Source organism: Poecile atricapillus, chromosome 2, assembly GCF_030490865.1.
Source record: "Poecile atricapillus isolate bPoeAtr1 chromosome 2, bPoeAtr1.hap1, whole genome shotgun sequence".
Classification (NCBI taxonomy): domain Eukaryota; kingdom Metazoa; phylum Chordata; class Aves; order Passeriformes; family Paridae; genus Poecile; species Poecile atricapillus.
Window position 1 is genome coordinate 111,562,632 of NC_081250.1, and position 23,259 is coordinate 111,585,890.

At 39.4% G+C, this 23,259-nt stretch overlaps 1 protein-coding gene across 20 annotated transcripts in view; it reads left to right on the forward strand.

The window, feature by feature from the left end:
* DTNA (dystrobrevin alpha) overlaps positions 1-23,259 on the forward strand; it is a 226,291-nt gene that overhangs the window by 131,353 nt on the left and 71,679 nt on the right. For all 20 annotated transcript variants that reach the window (XM_058833825.1, XM_058833822.1, XM_058833838.1 and 17 more), the window contains one exon: positions 4,868-4,948. In XM_058833825.1, the coding sequence (XP_058689808.1) occupies positions 4,868-4,948 (81 nt within the window). The remainder of the gene's footprint in view (positions 1-4,867; positions 4,949-23,259) is intronic.

Consider the following 23,259-nt stretch of genomic DNA (forward strand, 5'->3'; position numbering starts at 1 on the left):
TAATTTTTATAGTCCCTAAGGAAGTTCTGTGCTCCCTGTATGATAGTGTGTCAGGGATGTACCATACCAATAATGTTCCTGAACTTCTGACAGTCATCTCTAATTTCTCTTACAACTAATTAGCTGTTTCTCCAGGAAATTCTGTTACATGTCAAGTTTGAGGCTGTCACCCTGTTACTAGATTTACCCGAGTTTTGTGTGTAATTACTAAGCTTCCTGTTGTTTGTCCCCTGCCACGTAGCAAACAATGACAGAGCATCTCCCTGATCTTTGGTGGGAGCCTAAGATGGGCATTAATGGGACTGGAGTTATTGTGCATAATGAAAGGCCAGGTGTGTGCTGGTGAATTCAGTGTACGCAGGACTGTTCCTGGCTGTTCAGGACAGCCCTACATCTGATCTCTCCAAATGAGTTCCCACTCAGATGGCTTATCAAGGAGTGTCTTGGCCCATTCCACAGTGTCCACTAGCTCTGTTGTGTCCTGTAATTGTTTTAGTATCACATGGTGCTTGCTGTTGTAACTCATGAATATTTCTCACTGATCTTTTCTCTCTGGTGCCCAGTGACAGGACCTGAGGAAATGGAATGAAGCTGTGTCATGGGAGGTATAGGTTAGATATTAGAAAAAGGTTCTTCACCCAGAGGGTGGCTGGGCACTGGAACAGGCTCCCCAGGGAACTGGTCACAGCACCAAGCCTGACAGAGCTGAAAAAGCATTTGGACAATGTTGTTGGGCACATGGTGTGATTTTTGGGAGTATCCTATGCAGAGCCAAGAGTTGGACTCAATGATTCATATGGGTCCCTTCCAACTCAGGATATTTTGTGATTCAGTTGTCTCTTGTGTACATCATCTTGGACCTGTGGAGGGAGGTGGTGTACTTTGGCCAGAATTAGAAAATATATTCGCCCATTATCAAAACATACTGTAGTTTTAATTAGAATTACAGAGGGGCCTTGATTTTTTTATCAGCTAAAATCAGTAGCATAGGTACCATTACATTCAATTAGTTTGAAATACTCCTAAAATATTTAGGACTTTTCTGTGAGGGTTTATGGTTTGTTAACACAGTTTTGAAGGCTGTTTTGATGTCAGATTGTTTTGGAAGAGTTAAGGAGGTGTTGGGAAAACCAACAGTTGGAGGCAGAGGAGGGACTATTTTCCCATAGTGTACACCAGTAGTTATAGTCTACTATATTCTTCTTTCACATTTTAGTATTTTGGCATATTTACTTCAGTTGGATTTATCTCACATGTTCCCTTTTCTGTTTGCCTGCCTCTGTTCCTCCACCTACTACATACGTACACAGAGAACTGGATATTCCAACTAGGTAAAAGGAGGGGAAAATATTAAGTCTTTGTGGAAAAATTAAGTGTATTTTAGCCATATTCATAAAACACTGGACTTTGCCTTATGAGAGCCCCTCAGATAGCTCTGTGTGTAGAAGTTGTGCTTCACTGAAATGGAAGTTCATCCTGGCATCGCATTCAGCTGCCCCCAGCTGTGTGCTAGCCCACACTTCTAACGAAAACCATGTGCTCCTGACACCCTACGTATTGTGGGCCATGTGAAGCTTCTTAACGTTCTGATAGGCATAATCCTTTGGTAATAGGTAAACTCCACAACCTGCCAATATCAGAGGAAGAAAATTTGTAATATAAAGGCTTTCGCCGGTTCTTGGGACCTACATCTGCAAGTCTGTGATTAAAATTCCACAATAATTTTACAAAGTGGGTCATGTTCCAGACTACACAAGATAGCAAAGAGGACAAAATAAAAATTAACTTTTCAAGCCCTTTTAAGTGGGATGTTTGTCCTGAACAAGGAATAGAAGGATTTGATTCTGACTTTAAATTTGGACCACTGTGATTTTCCTTGTATTTTGAGAGGTCTAGTTCAACCTTTTTTGTTTCCTTTTCTTCAGAAGAGGCATCCTTCTAGTTCCAAATTACAAACTTTCTGTGAATTAATATTGTCATTGTTATCACCTTCCATAGAGTCCTGTGGTTAAAACTTGTCTTATAACTCAAGATGCTCTGTTGGACATCAAGCCACTATGTCTTAGTGTTACCATAGTCTGACCTGACATGCCCAGGTGCATCCACACTGATGAAGAGTTCAAAATGTACATCATTGTTGGCACATATTATCCAGCAAGAAAACAGCAGCCAAAGTTGCAGTGTGTCCCTTTGTTATTTTTGCAGACTGCAAACAGTGTTACATGACATGAGCATATTCAAAGGAAACAGAGTGAGTCACTTCCAGCAGACAGAAGGAAGGAGAGGCCACTGGCAATCAGGGAATTACAAGTTGACTCTCTTGTTTGCCATGCTCAGTCCTGCACATCTTTCCACTTGTTTTTTAGGACTCTCCATCATGTAAGTGATGGCACTTTTCTACAGAAGTTATTTGACAAATAGATCTCTGACTGTGGCAAAATGTGAATCATGACAAAATTAAATTACCTGTTCCAGAGTCTTACCAGCAACACCTACTCCCCAAATAATATTAAAATATTACCATCTACTCTGTGTGCAAATAGTAAAAAAACATTGCCTACAAATTTGTTTACTTAGGATTATTACTGCAACTTCACAAGCTCAATGAGCCAGAGTCTCACTTTGCTTTCACTCTTTAAATCTTGTTAAAAGGATGAAGTTTTATAAAAGAGCACTGGAGTTTATTGGTAGCTTTCACTAAAATTAAGAGGGGAAAAGTTACATTCATTTAGTTACATTCATTTTGCTCGTTTTTCCTGTTAAAAAGGAAAAGCTTAGTGTTGCGAGCTTTATCCTCCCTTTCACCTGTAAAGAAATTTTTCAAAAGCTGTCAGTGAGATACCAGTGGAGAAGGAAATAACCTGTGTGATTTTAAGAGTAGAGGATATGATGGAAAAAACTACAAAAATACTTCCCGTACCTGATGTTAAGTAGTGAGAGGTAGTTTACCCAGGAGCAGATGGTGTAACTAACAAAAGGAAGTAGCTGAGAGCCCTGGGAGGACAGTGTGGGAGAGTTTGGTCAGGAAGAGAGCAGAATCTGGGGAGGGTGGAGAGTATCATTCTCATTTTCATTCCATAGGCCAGAGCACATTGGTAAAATTTGGGTCCGAAGGATGATATTGTTTAAGAAAGTGTGAACAATGCTGCCACAGGCAGAATGGAAGCTTCAGGCAAGATTTATCAGGGAAGGAAGCCCTCCAGTTGAGTCACAAGGTGCAGAAAGGACCCCACTCACTCTGGAAGAGAGTAGCCTGAGTAGAGCTCAATCCAATCCTAGTCCCAGACTTGGTAAAGAGTTTATTTCTTAAGGATTATATAGATGTAACTGATACTCTATATGACTTCATCATGCAATATTTAGGATAGCAAACCAAATATATTTATAGGAATAAAATAAATGTTTATTTAAATTAATGATAATGATAAAAATTAAACTAAAATACTTTAATCAAAATTATTTACCAGATAGTAATTTATAACTAATTATATTGGGCACTATTTATTAAATAAATTATTTCAAAAGTAGCTTAATAATTATTAAGTAGAGATTGGTGTTACTCACCCATATCAACACTGTGGGCAAATCTCTTCCACATGGCCTCAAGGAATAACCCTGAGGGGCGTTCTCACCCAAGGGAGGAACTGCCACATACATATGCAGAAGGAGTGTGTTAGAAGTCCCTGCTATTAAAAAATGGAACTGAGCTTTTGTAGTATAAAGTGATTGGCTGTCAGTCAAATGTTTCTAGGCTACCCATGCCAGCTCAGCAGCTTTAGATAAGTTATCAGTACTATCACTTGTTGCTTCCTTTGTCAGTAACTTTGTGTGCCACATCCTCACCAGTGCTCATTTCTGTCAGGCAGGACTGTTTTTCATGTCCCCAGAAGGTTTAGCTTTGGGATTGTGGAGTCAGGGTGGTCTCAGTATTCCTGAACACCTAAAGCAGCATGATCCACCTTCCCCACCCATCACTGATAACTTATGCAAATGGGAGAAAATTATAGATTTTACCCCCAGTTAGACGGAATATCCTGCTACAGATGCCGACGTGGCCATATGTTCAGCAGTTCAGCTGAGAAATCTTAAAGCATTTAGAACACTTGTATAGAAGCACGGCTGTATTCCCTCCTCTTACATCCTGACTGTACCTTGTTTGGATCAGTTTGTTGGACACTGTGCCAGGCTTTGCCCCCATACTGGCCCCTGTGTACTGTCCTTGTTTTGAGGTAGCTGCCACTTAGTTTGCTCCCATCTCTTGGACAGCTGCTTTGGAAATTACCAGATCTTTACATTGCAGCATCCGGGGGTGCTTTGTGTGGAGCGTAGAGCTGACCCTCTGAGGTCTCCACTGCAGAGAACATACATCCACAAAATGGAGAAAGGCCTCACACCCTTTGTCATTGCCCCCTTCTGCAGGTTGCCATAAGTCTTTAGGTTACAGTACAGTATGTTTTCTGATTCGGTTTGCTGGCAGTACCTTGCTCTGGTGTGGCATGTCAGCTAAAGATATTTGTTACGAGCTTTTTTTGCTAAATATTAAAATTCAACTGAGGTTTTTCTCTGCTGTTGGAGCCTGGCCAGTGTGTCTTTTAGCCTGCAGCTTGACCAGATTGTTCTTCAAAGTGACAGACACAGTGGGCTGACTATTCCTTGCCTTCCTTTATAAAATTCTTTTAACGCTGTAGCTCCTGACGTTCCCCTTGTTACTCCTCACTCCTCTCTACTCTCTCTGCAAAGGAGAGAGCCTTGAAAATTGTTAAATGGAGGCAGCTTGTGTGTCCTCTTTGTTCTCTGGCTTCCCTGCTAGCAAAGATACACACAGGTCATATTCCATACAAATGTCACTGTTATTCTCTTCCACTAGGGGCTCAGGATCTGGATCGCATCCGTTTGTCCACCTACCGAACAGCATGCAAGCTTAGATTTGTTCAGAAGAAATGCAACTGTAAGTATGCCAGCACTTCCTTCACCTGCCATTGTTACAAGCTTTCCACTGCACTCCCTGGCCTGTCCTTCATACCACTGACAAACCAGGACTGTGTGATCTGGCATTCCAAAGAACACTAATCAGACTGCCTGGGCAGACATCAAATATTAACCTGTTTTTATAATGAACTTGCCTCAAATATGCCAGTGATTCAGTCACAGAAGGGTGGGTCAGGATACAGGCCACAACTTTGATTAATAAGTCTGTTAACTGCATTCTCCAGTGTTTTTGTGTGAAATGGCATTTGTGAGTTTCAGCAGGGCCCTGCAAATTAAATGCTTTTATAGCTGCTCTGTGAGAAAAAATGCTGCTTCCAGTCCTCTTCTATTTAGGGTGCAGCAAAGTGCAGTGTCTGTCAGACATTTCCAGGAGGCCACCTAGATGCAGCTCTTCTGAGAGAGTGAACCTGCTTGTAGTCTCTGTGTATCTGTCTTACTCCCTCTAGGCTTTATTGGGAAATTTTCCACTTGATTAGTAACATTTTTTAACTTCTTTTCTGAGATTTAGTCTTTTTCCCTTTATGGCTGCATTTTCTATTAGCACAGTCATGTGCTTGAGCTTTAAAGGGGAAATACATATAAAATCTATAATGAAGTGTATCCTTTCTTCTCCATCCAAAATGGTATGCAGATACTTAGAAGAGCAGGTTGGGGTATATGTGCTTTACTAGATCTTTCCACACCAACTTAAAAAAGTAGCCTAACCAAGGGCACTCTTTTCAGCAATAGCAGTAGGGAGAGAACCAACACAGAGAAAACAAGTGAGTTTTAGTCCTCCCATATAGACTAGAATGACAACCTGGCTATGCTACATAAAGTGGTAAGTATGTTAAAAAATGTTCACTGTAGATAGAAATTCACTGCCCTGTTAAGTCCCTAGTTTTGGGGTTACATCTGTCTGTGTTACAGAAATGTTTAGCTAATGCTGTCCAAACATACTGGAGAGGCCAAGTTGTGATGGAAAATATTTTGGACTGTATTTACTGTGCTATTAACCACAGAACCAATAGTTTAATCACTTTTGTAGCACACTTCTAGTATTTTTAATATATCCTTAGCTGAAGTATGAATTGAAGGTTTGGTATCACATTATAAGCAGTCTGCCAGACACAAAACCCAGGGGGGTTTAGTACCTGCCCAGCAGCTGACTTCTCCCATTCAGGAGCAAATATGTTGAAAGATGCTATTATGTTGTATTCAGTTGTTTATTTTTTAAAGTCTTATGTTTAGGAGGATGACATTTTCAGTTCATTTTCATGGTAGCAAAATACAGTAGTCTGAGGTGACAAAAGTATCCAATTAAATGGACAGTGATAGCAAAGTATGTACTCAACTGCATGCAAAGCAAATGAAAAAAACCTAAAGGCTAACAATAGCCTCATTGCTGGGAGTGTCTGTCTGGCTGAAAATCTACTGGTTGTTAATTTTAATTTTGCGCCTCTGATTTATCAGCTGAGATCTGCTTTTGTGGAACTGTTGGTTCTCTTCATAGAGAATTAGTGCAGATGCTATGCAGTTTGCCAGCTTGTGCCAAATCACTCATGGACAGGACTTATCTTCTGGTCTCCATTGATAACCTAGGAGGAGTGACTTGCTGATCTTGTTTAAAGACTGATACTGTATCAACCTCTTCTTAAGGAAAAAAAAAATAAAAGGAGAAACCTAAAATGTCATCATAAGTACTGGGTTCTGTGCAACTTAAGCAATGATGCCTGCTGCTCTGGAATAGGCTGGTTTGTGTGTCTTTTCACCATCAAGTACAGTTTTCTTCCGTTGTTTTGAGTAGACTGCTCTCCCAGACGGGCTTCTCTTATCGATGGGAGAGGAAGTTATTCATTCACCTGACAGGTATTCAAGCAATGACTGTCCAAAAAAGAGCTGCTAAACGTAGAGCTGCTGAATTGAGCACTGCCCTTGAAAGGGTTAATATCAGACCTCTTGCTCATGTCAGCTACTGTTTTGGATTGGATTTTTCTTTTTCCCCTTACAGAAAGTCATTATGCACCACCCAACAGTAATTAGACAAAAAAACAAAAAGGGGTCCTGGGGAAAAAAACCTTTCTGCTGCATCTGAGCTGCTTTGTTTAGGGTAGAATATAGCAAGAAAAAGCTCAAAGACAGTTCTGCTCCACTCCCAGTGCATAGCACCTCCTGTCACTCAAGCCATCCTTGTCTTTCAGCTGTGCTCTCCTGCCCTGCCCTGGCACACTGGCCCAGACTTACTAGGGGAAAATTGCTTGGAAAGACTATATTTAAGGGGTTCTTTAAAGAGCTATTTTAATAAATTGCAGAGAGCTGCTCTTGGCTACAGGCTGAAGGTGTATGAGGATGGAAGCAGAGAGCTGCTTTGAGTGCCAGAAGTGTTTGTTCCAAGAAAAGCAGAGCAGAGGCTTTATTAGCACCATCTTTTTTACCCGGAGGTGCCCATTAGCATAGGCAGTCATGGGATATCGTTTAACAGGCAGCTACACTTATCACACACAGTGCACTGTTTGTTTCTGCTGCCTTTAATGCAGACACACAGGTTCATCTCCTGGCCTCGCTTTGTGAATTCATCTCTCAGTACAAAAGCAGTTTTTTGCTGAAACCTTCAGCAGCAGACTGGGTTTTACTGTCAAAGCAGGCAATGTGCAATAGGCAAAAATCATATTCTGAGAGCTATTCTCTCTTGCAGAGTTTCTCCTGAAACTAGTTAAATTATCCGGGCAAAAATTACAGAGGACATGACAGTTTACCGCCTTTTACCAGAATATCACTACATATGTTGCACCTTGAGTATTACCACTGCATATCAAATAATTTTCTCTGTGAAATTATTTCATATTCATAAGATTTCTTTGCAGATATTTAGCCAACAGTCTTCAAAATTGCAAATATATGACTTTCTTATAATTCTATAAAACTCTGGGAAAATACCCTATGTGTGGAAAGTCTTTCTTTTATAAAAATGTCTCTAAGCATTTTAAAGTGACAGTTTAAATACAATCATCAGAGTGTGAAAAATCATTATCAGTCATTGCAATTATTTGTCAAACAGGATGGAATATAATCCACTCCAGCCTTGTTCTTCAGAAAAACAAGAAATTCTTCTTAAGGACTCATAACAAAAGTAGATAAATTTGAAAAATCTATGATGTTATCTTTTAAAGAAAAATTCCTGCAATTTTAAGCATTCCTCTTTACCTAAGTTAACACTGTAAATAAATAATAATAACATTTACAAATTATTGTTGCCACACCTCTGAATCTGCTAAATGCCCAAATGTGGGATGCAATATGTGACAAAAATCCCAAAAGCAGGAGACATGCAAAATTCTGAATGCCGAAATCCTAAAAGCTGGGAAACCTTGTTAATTCACAATGAATATAAACTAATTTTATGCTTCTTATTTCTGCTGACAATTTCTAAAATTGGAAATAATGAAAAGAGAAACTCTGTAGGTAAATGTAGGTACTTTTGATGATGTGGTGCATATAGAAAGAGATAATTGCAGACTACTTGCTGATTGCTTTGCAGAATTCCTGTAGCAGTAGACCTGTTGCAATTGCAATAGTCTTCCCTTAGTTATAAATATTAGCACAAGAGATAGATGCCTTTTCTGGGAAAAAAAAAAGAGAAAAAAGTCAAATAAATACTAGTCTTGAGAAGATATTAAGATTTGGGCATGAATAATTCAAAGTGAATGCAAAGAGTTGCAGACAGATAGACCTTGGGGAGCACATTGCTGGTGATTATGTCATCTTGAAATCCAAGAATGTAAAGCCAGGAGTGTGAGAGCTGACTGTGTTCACTTTACTGGTGGATAGTGTTGGATATAGTGTTGGAAATAGCAGCATCCTAATCATTTGAGGTTAAATTTCATTATTTGGAATAATAAAAGCAACTAGGAAGCAACTACAGGAGCCTGATCAAACATGCTTCGTGTTTATTCCAGTCTGTAAAAAACACCAAGTGGGAATAGCTGACTTTATCATATAGATTTTCTGTATGTGTTTTAAAGGTGGTGCTAGATAGTGCACACTGCAAGAATCAAGGAGGGAGGTAGAAAAACTATAGGTGAGCACCATGAGGTCTGAAACAGTCAGAACTTGAAAACTCTATGAACCAGTGTTGCTCTCACCAAGTCAAAGAGGAGAGTATTGTCCTTTACTTCATTGCCAGTGCATTAGAGCAGGTTTTGGAGCACCCGAGTAAATTCTCAGCAAACATAACTCTTGCTCAGCACCCCTTACTGCCAGGAAAATGCCATCTTGGCAAGGTTTATTTGCTGCTGTTTATCCATGGCATCCAGGCACAGAAACATCTTAGGCTTTCCTAAAATAAGGATGAAAGACCAATGACAGCAGTTAGACCTATCACTCGACATTCACCAGTATCTGGAGCCACCAAACCCCAGAATTTATAATTATCTCCACTGATCATTGTGCAGTTGATTTATTTTAATCCTTCTTTCTCAGTGAATTTATTAACATGCTGAGATGAAATACTGTGTTCACATGCAAATTCCCTCTGGGGTATGGTGACAACCAGGAGTAGGACATATCAACATATCATAATCAAAACCATTATACCGTTAAATATCACTCACTAATACAGAACTGTATGGCTGGAAAACTACTGCTGTCCTTGGTGAACTATCGTAAATGTGTTGTGAAATCATTCTGTGACTGTGACTGCAAAAGCAGATTTTGCTGATTTCCCTAGATCACAATAAATCATTGACAGTTGAAAGTGTGAATCAAAAGCTGTGCTGGTGATGGTAACATGTGGCTTAATTAATGCAGACAAAAAGGGAGCTTGTTTTTCTGGCAGTTTAGTCTCAACACCTCAGGGTGTTGGTGTCTTTGTTTCTCCCTTTAAATGTTTTTCAATGTAGTGATTCTTTTTTTTTGATTTTTTTTTTTTTAATTATTTTGGACATGATGTGATGGAAACCTTATGTATGTCCAAGGCAGTCTCCTCCACCTCCACCTGCTCTTTATTCTACTTCCTCTGGACTTGTGTAGTCACAGCTGAGGCATGTAGGCATGTCAGCTTAATCTCCATACATGCTTTTGGGTGCTTGCCTGATTTGATCTGCCTTTTTACATTTGTTTTAAGTTAGGATTTAATTTCTCTTCTGCTTAAATGTAATAATTTCCTAGTGAAAATGGATGACAGTTATTGTAAATACATTATTTTTAGATGCTTTTCTTAAAGCTCTTTTCTGTCTGTACTCTTAAACCTCCTGTAATGCTACAGCAAGCTGCTGAAAATGGGTTTGTCCCAGAAACTGACAATCTGGATATGAAATTAGGAGATCAACCTGTATGAGCTACTGCCTCCCATCATCATGGCAAGCAATTTTAAAAAATTATTTGATTTAACCTAAATAAAATTGCAAGGGTTTGGGGTTTGACTCTATTTTTTCTATGCTGGGCTGACAAAATATAATTGTATCCCATCCCATTCAACATACCATTCAGTACAAAATGAAAAATCACAATATCTGGTACTTGCGTTAAAAGGAAAGGATAGGCAAGTCTTGATTCCACACTAGAAATGGTGCTGTGACCTTTGTGTTATCCAGTGGCTGAAGAAGTTAACAGGACATCCAGGTTATTCTTCTTCTGCATGAGAAAACCTATGCTGATCTTACATATCCAAAAGAGTTCCATAAACACAAAGCTAGAAGATATTCACAAGTGTTCCAGTCCTGTTGATGTTTAAGCACGAGATCTTTCATCTTTCTATGTTGATTGATTTAGGACCATGTAACTGCTTCTCTTTACTCAAACGAGACCTCTTGCCAGCGTAGTATAAAGACATTAGTCCTTTTACTCAGTGAGTATTGATTTTCTCAAATGTGGAATAGAGTGCACAACAAATGTGCAAAGGTGCAAGAATCCCATGAAGATCCCTGCCATGGCAGGAAGTATTCACTGTCATTATCCTGCCTTTTACGTCCCAAGAACCCATGAAATTTTGTACTTGCCCTTCTTTTTCTTTTACTCAGGAAACTTACCATCAGAAACAGAGCCACCAAATTATGATGATTACAGAATTGTTTAGATTAAATAATTTAATCCTTCATCACTGTAGTTTCCATGGTTAGTGCTCTGTTCTCATTGTTGGGTTTATCCTGTTTTTCATTACATCTTGGAAGCAGTAAAGCTTCCAAGCAAGATAGTTTCAGGCTGGGTCACAGAGCAATCAGACTGAATGACAGGCAGTGTTGCCTACTTGAGAAGTGCAAAAGGTCTGCTTGGCTGCAATTTGAAGCAATCTGCCTCTTGAATTTGTGATCATGGGATTCTCATATTCTTCTAAACCCTCAGTGATCAGTCCTTTATGAGAATTGCTTAAATTTCTATAATTTGAAATGAAAATCACCATTTTGCATTCTTATTTTTTTTCTTCATTTTCTTCATTTTCTTCATTGTTGACCACCTTGGATATTCTATGATCTGCTTATTATTATTACATAAAGGTAGAGGCTGGAAATATTGTGTTCTTTGTTTTCTATTTTAATGAAAACCGAGTCTTACAAGTTCCCTTAGAGTGAGTGACATTATTCACATGGCTCCAAGAGATACAGCTTTAAAAAAAAGCCACTCTGTATTACAAGAGTCATGATACCATTGTGTAAGTTACTAATTCTGGTATCCTGCAGTATATGAAGAATGGAAAGAGAAATGAGTTAATGATTTTAAAAACTTTTTTGTTCCTTTGTCTTCACCAACGACTTAGAGACTAAATGCTTCTGGAATTGCTACTACTGTTCCATATGGGTTTCCAGGCAACTATGGAAAAAGAATGCATATATTATACATTCTGCATTATGCATCAATTATTTAATCAAAAGTTCAAAAGGGCTTGATTTAGCATATTCCCCACAGACAAATCCTTAGTCTGTAAGTGTTCGTTCAGAGCACAATATCCTGAAAATAGGTTCAGATTTTCTTTCCCTTTCAACTGTAAAAGTTTATTAATATGCTTGACAATCATAATAGCTGTTAGAGAGCTGGCATATAACCTGTATATTTGGCATGTTCATTGAGGGACTGCCGTTCAGCCTTTTCTTCAGTGTTAGCATGAAGTGTACTCTTGTTATATAAGAGGGCTGTGTTATCTCAGATGTCCCTGAGTATTTGCTCTTAAAGGCTGCCACTGCAAGTGTGTCTCAACCAAGACTGAGACAAGAGCTATTAGTAGATATTTAGAATTAATTTTAATGTCAAAAGGAGTGAAACAAGGATATCTACCTTAAAACTTTTACATTTTCAGTAGCTTAGAGATTGATTTTTCAAACATACCCATGATCCCAAGTGGCTCTTGTTGAAAACAGGAGATGCAGAAGGTTGTCAGCTAATACTATTTTGTTCTTTAAAGAGGAAAATGACTCATTTGGCTTTCTTTAAGTCAGAAGTTGACAGACACGTGGCCTAGGTCACACCACAAGTATACCTTGCTGCCCTCTGCTACACAGGTGGCACAGCTCTGCCTGAATGCAGACAGCTTTTGTAACTGGATCATGTCTGAAAATCTCTTCTTACTGACTTCCTGAACTCTGTGAAGACTGCCATTCACTGTGCTATTTCTGATGGCTTTCCTGATGAACGTGTAAGGTTGGACAGTCTGTTCTGTTCCTCACTTATGTCTCTGAACATCTGCTGCTGGTAATAGGCATCACTCACCTTTCTCTGGCACCCTTTGGCTTAGTTCCCCCAAGCCAGAAAGTTTTTGTACCCTATTTCACATTGGTCCTCTTAATAAATACTTCAAACAAAAACAAAACAAAACAATACTAATAATAATAATAACAATTATAATTATTTATATTGTCTATTGTTAGTATTAGTGTTATTGTATTATCTTGGTAACCTTATAGACAGTCTAAAAATTGCAAAATTTATGTAGACATACTGTTTAATTGAAACAAACCAATACCTTTGTGATCATAGGATCACTGTGTCTTCTAATTCTTTCTGTGAAAGCTTTTTCTTTATTCAACCTTATGTTTTTCCCCTCAGTCTGTAGCTGTGTTTTTAAGTCTCCATCACTATTTCCCTGTCCCTTCTTCAGCTTCATGTTATTATATGCGGCATTTGCTTTATCTCTAACTTCTCTGCAATCCTTATTCCCTTGTCTGCTCTCTTTTCCTGTTATTCTCTTGGTTCCAATCACCTCTCTCTTACAGTTGAGCCTTTGTTCTCTTTCTTTGGGCTTTTCTGATTGTCCTGTTTGGGTCTTTTACTGGGTCTGCCCTGATGTCACATGAGCACCTCTATAATGTGTCAGAGTGCATTAAGCAGTGTGAATTAATGCCTGTCACATAAGGGTCATTCTCTCGGGGTTTTTTCCATATGACATCCTGTTTATGTGGCAAAGGGGAAAAGAAGTAACAAGTCATCTTTGGAGCAGTTATCAGTGAGTTTGGTGATTGTGGTCCTTTGTTCCTAAGGACCTTCAACTTGATGCCCTGTGTCTCCATTCTGGACTTGAACCAATTATTCCTGAGGAGTTATATGTGAGCTCAGTCCATACATGCATGTTTTCTCTATAGACTGCAGGACAGTTTTTATGTACTTGCAGACTCCTGACAGGATAAGCTGGACTATTTTGCCCAATATGTGTAGCATTACATTCACAGAATCCCAGAATTATTTAGGTTGGAAAAGACCTCCAAGATCATCAAGTCCACATTTTGACCCATCACCGTTTTGTCAACTAGACCAAAAGCACTTAGTATCATGTCCAGGCATTTCTTGGATACCCCCAGGGGTGGTGACTTCACCGAATAACTCCTGGGCAGCCAGTTCCAATGCTTAAAAACCCCTGCAGTAAATAAATTCCTCCTCATGTTTTGAGCTCCTCCATTTCATCTACCAATTTTGCTGATCTTTTTTTACCCTGTCCTGGTTTTTAAGCCATCATTAAGTTAGTTCAGGAGAATGAGTAGGCACTACACAGTTTTCCTCCACCTTAACCATACAGTCTGCACCATCTTCCTGCCTAAACAGCGGTCTCCATCACAATCTGACACAGAAAGTCTGATCTGTCTCCAGCTGTTCCTTATTCCTGTCTCCAGTACCTTTTACAAATAAGCCCACTGTGGAGCCAGCCACAGCCAGTGGTGAAAGTTCTCAGCAATTATGGGATTCTTGAGGGTGAAGGCAGCAAACAGCCCCCAGAGGGAAAGTCAGAATGTGGGACCTGATGTAATTTTATTACAGTCCTCTCCTCCTGTAATTCCCAAAGAGTGTTTTCTTGCATGTTCATTTGTTTTCAGTTACATCAAAAGTTTGTGTAACTCTAGAAATATAGATCAATTTCAGAACATCCAGAATATTCAGAGAAAAGCTTTGGCTTAGCCATTATATAATATTTTACTGCATCTAGTTTTATTTTCATTAAGTCTTAGTGGAAGATTTCATACTGCTAGTATCTGGTATGCTAGGACAAATTGTGAAAACAGAAGATGTTGGCTATAAAAATAATTTCCTGCCTTTATAAGTGTGAAGAGACTGCAATGTCCTCAGTGGGTATTGTTATTAACACAGTTCCGGGTCTCTATACAATGAACATTCAGCTTTCTGGCATTAGTGTTTGTGATACACAGTAGCTTTACAAAGGCCATTTTCCTTGTGCTGAATCAAGGCATTCCTAGGCTGAATTCAGACTGAGTTGTATCTGTGATAATATTTTTGGCTGCAGATGTTTTCTAGCAGGGTGTTTGGCCCTTTAACCGAGAAAAGTGTAGGCTAATTCCACAGAAGTTCTCTGTCTGCTCAGGCTTTTCTTTGGTCCATTTGGATGGATAGATGGATGTCTCCTTTCTTGACAGGGAGTAAATTGAAAGTAACTCGTTTGAACTCATTGACATCACTATGGCACAAAGGAAAGAATGAATCCGTTCTCTCAGTGTGTATTATTTGAGGAGGCTGAACTCAATTTCTGATAAATGAAGTTGACAGTAGTATCATACTGCATGTCTTGTAAAGGTCCTGATCTTCCCCAAGTTTAATTTTCCACAGTTCATTCATCTATATTTTGCCTTGAAACTCTTTATTTTGTCTTGGATTTGCAGAACATCTTTAAGAACTGCGTGTGTAAAATAAAGGATGACAGATAAGTGGCCATATACATCGAGACTCTTACTCCATCTAGGGGCCCTGACAACATCATTAAAGAGCTTCTGTCACACACAGGGAGAAGGATAGATGTGCGAAACTTCACCTAAATCTCATTTATCTGCTATTTCACATTCTGCAGTCGTGTTGCCTTTCTCAGTGTTGCTGATTGTTGAGCTATGTTTCTATCAGCTGGAGCTTTTCTCCTTGGCCTAGTCCTTATTTCCTCAAGAGATGTGAAATTTTAGAACACAGTATTTTAAGGGGAGACACTGCAGTTGCCTTCTGGTTTGGAGTCTGGTTACTGAGGGAATCAGCTGGGGAAGTGGAGCACCGACCCGCTCTGGCAGAAGACATTGCTTTGAATGTGAGTAATGTCAGGAGAGAAAATCTGGAAAGATTGTGTGAACACAATGACAGAGTTTAGTCAAATATTCTGGATAGTTTCTCTGAATAAGAGGCTGCCTATTCAAATTAAAATGATACCCCAGAAAGGGATATTCCAGATACTAGGATCCATCTTTCCCTCTTTCCAAGCTGATTATAGCTCATATTCCAGAAGATTTTGGGGCAAATAAATTTCATTGTTTTCAAATGTAATACATTATTAAATACCTATGAAAGCTGAAACTTATGACAGTAATTAGGAACTTGATTACCAATCTCAGCTAAAGGTAAAGTAAGATAAGTCTGAACTGTCCTTATGACTTCAGGCATAAGATGCTTTTTCACTCAAGTCCCGTGTGTCACATGAATGTCCTGCTTCATAGCAGTGCTCTTGCTCTCAACAGCTGAAGTTGGTACTGGGATTTTGTCCTGGGAACCCTCTGGACTGAACCAAACTCTTCAGAAGAGAGAAGCATATGTTAATAATCTTTAATATGTCTCTTCTGCTCTGGGGATGAAAAATGCAGTTGTGGTATCAGACTGTTTACCCAAGCATTAAGTTCAGCTTAAGATTTTCTCTAATTATTTTTAATAGATGAAAATGTTATGGGTCAAATTCAGTCCACATTACATAAGAAAATATTTAAATTAATAGTATGAGGATCAGGTTAAGAATTTGCATATATGTAAAATATTACATATTTCATATTCAAGAAAGTGCGCGATTCATCTCTCATTAGTATTCTGTACCTTGTGTTGCTGTTTACAGTCTGGCCAACCCTAAATGATTTAAAAAATAATACTACAGAAAACTAAGCAACCATGGATCACACTCTGAAAAACAGGATATATGCCAAAGGGGGCTTTAGTTTTCAAGCAGTTCTAAATGTCTAATAGATGCTCATTCTTTTTCATTGACCTTTGTGATAGGACTTAACCTTAAAGTTTGATAATGTAATCTCAACTTGTTTTCTATAGCTATTAGGTAAGAAACTGTTGTAAAGAACTGTTAAATCACATTTTGCCTTATTTATCACAAGCTATTTTTTAAAGGAAACAGCAGTTAATACGAGATTGGGGATAACACCATGTATCCTTAAGCTGGTCACGTGCACTGCTTCAAAATTAATGAAAAACGTAAATAACCCAATTTGTTAACATTTGCATTCCCTCTATGGTTGCATTTGGCTGGTAGCAGGGCCTAGCAAGCTGTAGTCCTCCTGTGGCATGGGGAATGTTGGGGCAGGGGGGGGGAATGAATGGAGCTGGCAGCGGTTCTGTCAGAGGGAAAAAGGAAATTACTGATGAAAGAAAGATGTGGTGTAAGTCTCAGACTCGGCATTTGAAGAAGCATACTGCTGGAGAAGATGTTACCGCCGTAATAAGGGCATCCAAGATGAAGACATTCTGCCTTTTTCACCGCGCGGGGTTGGCATTGTTTGCCCGGCCCGCGTGATGGCCGGTGCAGGACACCCACACAGCCCCACCTCCACGCTCACAGGCCTCATTCGGCTAAACGCAGAGACACGGCCATTCTCGGTGGCCATGCACCGCCTCTGATTCGCGCTGTCTCGCTTGACGCTGTGCCAGGAGAGAGTTAAAATGCTGGAGCGAGTGTGGCTGCATTTAAAATACACCCAGGAGTGCCATCCTGTGGCGAGGCCCCGCCAGGAGCGTGTGCGGCGTGTCCCGCCGGCTGGCGAGATCTCAGCTGGCGTGTCTTGCGTTCTTCCACACCATCTGAGCTGCGCCAGCCTCGCACTCCGGGGCTTCCTCCTCGTATGTTCAGGCGTTTCTCAACTTCCATTTGCATCTCCGAAGTAGGAGGGATCACACGTGGCTTCTGGTTCTCCTCTGGAAACAGTTTTTGAAAGTCTCCGTGGTTTGGTTGCTGTATTCATTGTCAGGTTCACCAGATCTATCTTTTACAAACTCGCCTGAGAACTCAAACTTAAAGCAAACTGACCTTTTATTAAGGGAAATGAGAAAGCTGTTGTATATTATACATATCTATTGACCAAGTCTTGTTACCTCATGAGTTCTTTCGCTTCTTTGAAAGGTGACGCTAGCAAAACCCTTTTGTGGGAACTATTCAGTCAGACTGAGGCCTGATCACACAGTGCCTCAAATAAAACCTTTCTCATTAAAATGGTTCTGTAGTGGGATCGCAAGCATAATAGAGACACACAGTTTTGAAGTACTGTTGTCTTGGGGTGGTTATAAAGTTTCTGACTGTGGAATACATGTAGCAATAGGTCTGCTATTTGCACGTTGGTCTTTACGTGCAGATAGATTGTTGAACTCTAAAAATAAGAAAATTATATATAATCAGTGGATTTAAGCCATGTGACTTTTTAGCAACAGTTCCGAGTTCTAATTCTTTTCTAGCTATCATCAAAATACTAAGAAGCTTAGAGTTAGATTTTTTTATTATTTCATTTATATATGTGATACTTCATTCATCATTTCAAATAAATTATTTCAAAGCAGGTTTAAAAAAAAGAAAACACTTTGCCAGCATCTGGGTGACAAGTAGATGACAGCAGTTTCCCAGCCCAGCAGTCAGGGTGGATCACCCACTGTTCCCTTTTGCAGAATTGACTGTCATTAGTGCTGCTCCTTGGAGAGACTGACGGCTTTTGCCACCCACAGAGAGCCCTTCTGTCTTAGGTTAAATATAGGTAAAACAAGATAAGACAAGATGGTCAGGAATTGACAGCAGGGGAAGAAGGAACTTCTATTGTAAATTAAATTACTATGTAAAAGACAAATTTTACTGGAGATCTTTACACACTCATGCACCTTGGTGGATTTGTCAGGTACCATATTAAAAGTGGAAAGATCACATTTCAGTGTATTGTTAGCCTAATGATTATTCCTCATTAGTAATACTTGATCAAAGTTCTGTAGTGATCAGAATCCCAGAAGGTTTTAGAGTAACTTACTTTACTTTCTGGGCACTACATAGGTTGAATATAATAGGATTCCAGCCCAAGTATGCAGACAGGGGAACCTTTAAAACTCTCCCTAAATTTTCAGTGCCTCAGTTGTACACCTTCTGTCCTGCAGATTGCCAAACAACCAGCAGTCAGGTTTGGCATCCCCTCAGAAATGTCTTCTGTACATGCAGTGTGCAGCTGGCTGGCATATGCACAGACAACTCAGCTCCTGATGGCTGGGACATCTCTCCTTCCATGTGGCATCACTGGGACAGGTGATCTGCATGAATCCAGTCAGTCCAAATGCAGCTCACTTACCCCATATGCACATGGTTCAGAACAAAGCTGTTTCTCTTGGCTGGTCTGAATGTTTAGGTCCTAATCCGGGCACTCCTCCTCACCTCTGGGATGGGCAGGTGGAAGTGGATAGTCTTATTCCAGCTTCCTGCTGAGCCAGTGCATACCACACACCTGTGCAGTCCCACAGCACAGGCAGAAAGGTGAGGAGGAGGAGGCGGAAGCGGAAGAGGAATAGGAATGCATGCATCTGACAGGGGATTAAATGAAACTACAGCCTCCCTCTGAAATCCCTTGGCCTTCAAGGGAAAACTAAAGGGAATACCTGAGTACTCACAGTGCTGTGAAGGCCCACAATACAGCTTACACAAAACCTCTTGAGAATGTGGAGGACTCTTTTTCAATTTTTCAAGATGCCTCAGGGTAGGTTCTGTGATTTTTTATTTATTACATGTGTTAGAGAAGGGCCTTGGAGCACAGCTTACTCGAGTAATGATTTTAGAGAAAAGTCAGTGAGGCAACACTGACTCCTTTCCAGTACGAGTTACTGTGGTTTTGCAGCACAGGTTCACGATCAAACAGCAGCATCACAGAATCAATGAAGTTGGCAGGGAATTCTGGAGAGAACAGGGTCAGCTACAGCAAATTGCTCAGGGTTTTGATTATTTTCAGGTTTGATTATTTTCAAGGATGGAGACTCTACAGCTTTTGTGGGCAGTATCACACTATTCAAAAATCCTCACAGGGAAAATCTTTTTCTTACATTCAGATGCTTTCCTGTATTTTAATTTGTGCCTGTTTCCTTCAGTCCCTTCACTGTCTTATCCCTGAGAAGAGTGTGGCTCCGTGTTCTCTATTCCCTTGCATCGGATCATAGAATCATAAAATGTCTTGGGTTGAAAGGGCCCATCTAGTTCTAACCCCCTTCCTTCCATGGGCAGAGATGCCTTCCTCTAGACCAGGTTGCTCAAATCCCCATCCATGTGGATGACCCATCCCCATCCTGGCCTTAACCACTTCCAGGTCATCCACAACTTCTCTGGGCAACTTGTTCCACTGCTTCACCACCCTCACAGAGAGTAGTTTCCTCTTAATGTCAGCTATTTGGGCCATGAGTAGTCTGGGTGTGCCAGGCTGTGTAGAGTGACAGCTGTCACTGGATGTACCCTGCCAAAGAGTACCTCATTTTAGCCCTGAGCAGAAGTAACAAATTTCAGGTAATTTGGTATCCAGAGAGTGTAAAAAACTGAAAGCCTTCGTTGCTGGCACTTTGATCTGCATAGTAGTGGGATGTGCAAGTAAAGCTTTCAGTGATCACACTACAGCTGACTGATTTGAGGGGCAGCTTGAACACCAACAGGTGTAGTTTAGAGGAAAAACATGCCTCAGTCAGTCCTCTGTTACCTGCTTGGCAGCAGGAGAGAGGGATCAAAATAGAAAATGTGAATAACTTCCCAGGGCTTCTTAGCAATGGCAGTGACAAATGGCTCCAATACCCAATACCCTAATTTGTGATGGGTTCATAGATTCTAATGAAAAAAAAAAAAGAATCGTCTAACATATTTTATAGTATTTTTAGGATTGTTAGACAAGGAAGCATAAATCTTTCCCTTCTAATGAAATCCACCTGAAATACCTGACATACCATCAAGTGCCATTGATTTCAAATAGCAGTACAAGTATGCTCGAACTCAAGCATGTGTGTAAGAGGTTTTCTGGACTAAAATCTTCATGAAATGCATAGTAAAATTTTGGAAATAATTTAAGCTAATATTTCTTCAGAAGTATGTTCTTGTATTCACAAAGGAAAATATAACAAGGAGAATTTTGGTCCTAACTATCTATCACTTGGACATGTTTAACTTATATTTACTTAGATGTACTACATGTTAAATAAATTTGTATTGATTGTTTAAGCCCTGACTTGTTACTTCCTGTATTTAATTAAGTGTAATCTCCTCTTCCATGTTCATTTAATAATAAATGGAGATATAGCTTTGTAAAACTCATGGTTAGGGTGTAATACAAAAAAGTTAAATAGGGCAAATGAGAATTTTTGTATAAGTAGGTCCATTTAATGCTAAGAAAGCTTAAGCATAAATCTTAAGCACACAGACGGTTTTTAAATATTTTTTTTTATACTACTTAAAAGATAAACTTTGCAATGTTTTTTTCTTTTTTATGTTTTCTCAGGGTAACATCATTTCTTGACAGCTGATGTTTGAGGTAATCTGCCTCCTTTGAGATTAGTGACTATCTGTATCTCAGAGCCTTTCCATAATTATAAATTGCATGATGGAGAGAAAAACTCATTTTTCACTGTATAAGTACATATTAATTTCTTTGTTTTGAATTGAAGAAAAGGAATGTAGTCCATCTCTCTCATTTTGCTTATTAAGATACTGTATCTGCCAAACAGAAAATTACTTGCTGCAAATAAATTAAAGTTACTAGTTACAATATATTAAAAGTACATTGTTTTTTTGAAGATGAAGAATGAAGAGCCTACAAAATGCCTGAAGAAAAAAGGGAGAATCAAGATCAGTAAAATTGACATATGTGCGTATAATAAGCAACATAAGATTGCTAAATTGTGTTTTCTCTAAGTGTATCTGGGGTACGTCTCTTCCACAAATTGACCTGTTGACAGAGTTGTAGGTGATGGAATTCTGTACTGTAACTACTGATTGATCACTTTCATTATAAAAGTAGTAAAAAGTTAAAGGAAAAGGTATTCTGAACACAGGTAAAGGCAGAAGAGCAGGATGTAAAACTTGAAGGTATCTGAAAACTTTTTAGTTTGAGGAAAATACAAAAGTCCTTTCAAGCTGATCCAGCCATCTTCATCCCCCTTGCATCCTGAAGGGAGAGCCTGATCAGTTCTGTCTCAGTGCACTGGCAACAGACACTCTACAAATGTTGCTTTAACAGTCAAAGGAGTCCACTGAAGGAAATAACATTTGCTATTTGGAGTGTATTTTCATGCATTAATCTTAATTCTCTGCAGTTCAGTCTGGGTCTCCTCAAAGACTGCAATTTTTGATAATGATTGCTGTGGAATGAATGGCAGCCATCTGTAATGCTTCTCATCTGTGTCATCCCTCTTCTGTCTGGACTCTGAACTTTATTTACATTCACTAATCACTGTCTCTTACTGAGCATGCTCAAATATGAAACTTTCTGTGATGCTGTTTAAATATTACATAATGTCATAAAAGTTAAATTAGCAGACAGTGTTCGCCATAGAAGATGTAATAACGCAGAGCTTTAGCTTAGCTGTGACTTCAGGGATCACTTCACAGAAAATCTAAAGGGAAGCATAGTTTAGCAATTGCTTATGCAGATTGTCAGCTTTTTTTCCAGACGTCAGACAAATGAGTGAGATCTATACCTGTGCTGTTTACTGAGTGTGAGGCCTTTCTGAAGGGTACATGAATGTTGGCTGGGCTTCATGATTGTTGATAGCGTTATGCTACACAGGCACTAGACACAAGCAGCTTTTACTCTTACTGCATAGTGATCATCTGCTGGCACTGAAGGAAAAATAGACAGACTTCCAAACCTATTTCTGAAGGCGCATCTTTCACATGCTGAGTCATGATTCACTTTTCAGTGGGAAATGTGGGCAAGGCAGCAAAAGCAACAACAGCAATTAGAAGTTAAAAACAAACTTTTGGAGTTTTAGTCTCTTGAGGGAATTCAAGGCAGATTTTTAGGAGAGAGAAAGCTCTCCTGCATTTGTATGCTTCTTTATTATTTATTATTGCAGACTCTTCTTGCTACCATCATGTAGCATCTAGAAATCAGATTTAGGGTTTATTGCACTATGTGTTGTGCAAACAAAGTAAGGAGATATGCCTTCCTCAGTGAGATTAAAAGTCTCAGGGATGGATAAATAAATAAATGAGCATAGCAGGTATTATGGAAAATGGGTGGAAGAGAAGATGAGGAATGTAAGCTTATGCAAAGTTTGTAAGGTTTACATTCTGTTATTACTTTAAACAGAATGCAGATACCACATTAGCTGTAGGCATCGATTTCTATTAGTACAAATGAGTGGAACTTGCAGAGTCCTGTGTTTTACCTCCCTTTTGCTAATACTGACAGTTTGACTTGGCAGCATGATATAATATGTAAAAGTTTGCTTACTGTATGAGTAACCTTAAAAAATAATAGAATTTGAGGTGATCAGTAGGGCACTACCTGAATGTAATCTGAACAAGGTCAAGCAATGCAATGTAAAAGGTAGTGACTATGACAGGATCTGGTAGCTGTTCATACAGATTGAAGTATTTATTATTCATATTTTATATAAAACCTGAATTATTCTAGGTCATGTAGTCAGGCTAGAAAAGACATCTTTTCTTAATGTTGAAGGAGGAAAGTGTGGGATTCAACTCAGTTAACTTTGCCAGCTCTGAGGTTACATGTCTCATGTAAACATGTTGCTTTAGGCTTTGTCTGTAGTCAGTGAAGAAATATGGGCAGATTCAAGGCACTGCTCATCCCACCTGTCTCCCACCAGATGCTTTAA